We start from the raw sequence: 3112 nt of genomic DNA on the forward strand, positions 1-3112 counted from the left end.
TATTACCATAAGTTGCAGTGGAGGGTTGTGGCGTGGAAGAACTCACAATAAAAAATAAAAACACTCGCGCTTCTCCCCAATGCGGCACCGCTGAAAGCTAAAAAACACGTCATCCGCCAAGCAAGCAGGGGAGCCACACTCCCCTCACCGCCTTCTCTCAGCAAAGCACCCCGCCCCCGCTGCAAGACACACGAGGAAGCCGCCACTCCGCCCACTACACCAACCACAATAATAATACAACTCGCCTCTCCCCCACTCCCAGCCATGCCGCCACCCTTCCTCCCCACCAAGAAAGAAACGCACTGAAAGAATGTCTTGAAACGAGACAAACCCATACAACACCATGTAACTCAACACAGAAGCAGGGCGGAGGAGTCCCAAACACACTCCACGCCCCTGTCACTTATCCTGAGTGGTCTTTGCTGGCAGCAACAACCAGCTGGGCAGCCAGCTCCGTGTCAAGCTGCACCTGGTACTGCTCCACCCTTCTCTCCCAAAAGTCTCTGGCAACCTGAAGTCTCGGCACCTCCTTCTCTCCCTCCGTGACATGGCAATCCCGCCTTCCCGTCATCAGCGTGCTCTCAGCGTGCTGGATGTAAATGATCTCCCACCTCATCTTTTCCCTCAGCGCCTCCCAGCCCTTGAAGTTGCACGTCATGTACTTCGGAAACGCAGCCACCTTACCGGCAGTGGTGTGGTGGGTGTTGTGTTTTGCCACCCGCAGCCCAATGAACGTCACTCCCCTTTCCGCACCGCTGTGCCCATCTGCAGGAATATTGTCAGCCCACCTGGGGTCCACTGTGGCAGTTTCCGTTGGTTGCACCCCGACCACGTAGAACGCGTCCAGCACGGGGAAAATCACTTGTTGGGCATATACAGAACGCCGGCTTGAAGTTCAGTCTGGATTATTACTCTTCTATTATCTCCACCTGCCATGCACCCGACCACGCAGGGGGGCCTTGGAAAGCGGCCCACCGCATGCCCGTCCGCCAACACGCTGGCCCGCGTTCCTCCCTCGCTGCGGGAAAGGTGCTTCACCTTGCGAGCAACCGCTTCGGCGACGTCGCTGATCAGAAACGCCACACAGCCTAAGCACTCAATATCATCAGCTGCAGACCTACTCCACGTTCCCACAACAGACAGCAGGCAGGACATCCTAAAGTTCTTCATTAGCACCCGCCTCCGCAATGTTCTTTTTGATCTCAACTGAAATGGGAAAATTCCTGCAGCTTTCCGCGTCCTCTCCATTCCCCGCATTGGGCCTCACCACCACCGACGCATCCCTCACCACGCGCTCCTCCTCAACACACGCACCACCTTGATCAGCTTGTCCGCGGTCCCGTCCTCGCCCCACTCAGCCTTGCCAAACACTTTTTTTGCAAAGCGCACCAAGTCTGCGTCAGACGCGTTGGACAGCACCCAGTCAATTGCGCTACGGCGCCCCGAGTAATGGTCCTCATCAAAAACATAGCGAGGGAGCGGTCCAAGCACACAAATACGGTCCTTCATCCTCTGTCACCTCTCCTCAAGCTCTGCTCTATCCTCACTGCTTCCCTGCGAGCCACGCAGCAAATCACGCTCCTGCCAAGCAAAGAACGCCTTTATCTCTCGTGCATCGTAGCCGTTCACAAAAATGTTAAACGCATTCCGTTGTTTCTTCCACCCCTCATAGTTGCTTGCATCAGGCGTATTCAACACAATTCCGCCCCACCACTTCTCACGCAGCCCCACCACAACTCGATGGTCCTTAGTCACATCAAAAATAAAGTAACCCCCTACGTTAGCCCTTTCTAACTCTTTGATGGCCCACAAACCTTCACTGGTGCTTTTATATTTCACTGCTGTCCCTGTCATTTCTCCCGTTTTGTGGAAAAGGCACACTGACCCTCCCACAAAGTAGGCCACCACCGTGACCCTCGCGGCGTCGTAGTGCAGGAGCTCGTGCAGCACAAAGAACCCCATCGCCAGCGACTTGCCAATGCCCGCTGTTCCAACCACAACGTACGACCGCCTTATGTCCGTACGACCATCATCAGGGGTCCAGTTGTTGATGCCTCACTTAATGACGTTCCACACACAAGCATCACCTCCCTGCGCACAAACACCTCCATCACCACATTTTGGTCTTCGCCCACTACTCTGTTGGGGCCAACGTACTGCCGAAGGAAGTCGTTCGGCAAAGTTATATTGATCTGGTCAACCCGCACATTACGGGCATCCTCGATAGAGCTTGCAAGCGTCCACCTTGACCGCTACGGCGCTCGTTCCACCCTTCGGCGCTGTGCGAGGGCTCCTCGGTGGCGTGAAATTCTTCCTCGCGTCTCTCAGACATGTTTTCCTTCGTAGTGGTTAACTTGAGTTGAACTGCAGCACAATACTCAACCAGCAGTCAAAAGGGAGAATGAAATTATTTAAAAAAAAAACAGGCAGAGACACGACTCCACGCAGCCGCAACACAAACAAGAGAGAGGGGGCCACCGACACACACGGCACGCGGCACCCCCACCTATACACAAACAACGAGGGCAAATTAGATCTCCCTAGGCAAACCGTGCGAATTGCACAGCACACACGACACCTGCGACAAGGTTTCTCCCTTCTCGTATTGCACATGACATTCGGATCCCGACAACTCCGTGTATGCGTAGTCACACGCAAACATCACCCACTCACAGTGAACTTAACTGCCTCGTCGCGGTGGCATTTTGTGCCGCAATCCACTGTGGTGCGAAGGAACAGAACACCCACCCCGCCGGCCACACGCCCACACACGGGAAGTGGGCACGCATCCATCGAATGACGCGGCACCCGCACCGCACCGCCAGCACCAACTACGAAGGAATCATCCACGTACCCTGCGGTATGTAAATGCACCGTGGGCAGTGTGGCCGTGTGTGTGTGTGTGCCTGCAGCTACGCAACGCAAAGAGGGAGAAGAGCAAAGCATGAGAGAGGGCACACGCAGAAACACACACGCAGCAGAGAGGCGGGACGGAAAGGCGGCGAACGGAGACAACTGAGGCTGGAGGTGGCGCCGCAGCCCAAGCGGCAGCCACGGAAAATATAACGAAAAGCAAAAAAAAAAAAAGTAAAACTTCCTGCATTATGCATAA

The 3112-nt window shown here is 54.9% G+C and overlaps 2 protein-coding genes and 1 pseudogene across 2 annotated transcripts; all 3 read right to left on the reverse strand.

Annotated features, from left to right (window-relative positions):
* Nucleotides 1-858: 858 nt before the first annotated feature.
* On the reverse strand, nt 859-1257 carry TraAM80_10081 (uncharacterized protein; the record flags this gene model as incomplete). The annotated part of the gene is made up of 1 exon (XM_029386730.1): nt 859-1257. The coding sequence occupies one exon, from the start codon at nt 1255-1257 to the stop codon at nt 859-861; it is 399 nt and encodes a 132-aa protein (XP_029233417.1).
* A 258-nt stretch (nt 1258-1515) lies between these two features.
* On the reverse strand, nt 1516-1962 carry TraAM80_10082 (retrotransposon hot spot (RHS) protein; the record flags this gene model as incomplete). The annotated part of the gene is made up of 1 exon (XM_029386731.1): nt 1516-1962. The coding sequence occupies one exon, from the start codon at nt 1960-1962 to the stop codon at nt 1516-1518; it is 447 nt and encodes a 148-aa protein (XP_029233418.1).
* A 133-nt stretch (nt 1963-2095) lies between these two features.
* Nucleotides 2096-2332, reverse strand: TraAM80_10083 (hypothetical protein; annotated as a pseudogene).
* Nucleotides 2333-3112: the final 780 nt, after the last annotated feature.

The sequence above is a fragment of the Trypanosoma rangeli genome (assembly GCF_003719475.1).
Source record: "Trypanosoma rangeli strain AM80 chromosome Unknown Tra_15.4_contig_00785, whole genome shotgun sequence".
In the NCBI taxonomy this organism is placed as follows: domain Eukaryota; phylum Euglenozoa; class Kinetoplastea; order Trypanosomatida; family Trypanosomatidae; genus Trypanosoma; species Trypanosoma rangeli.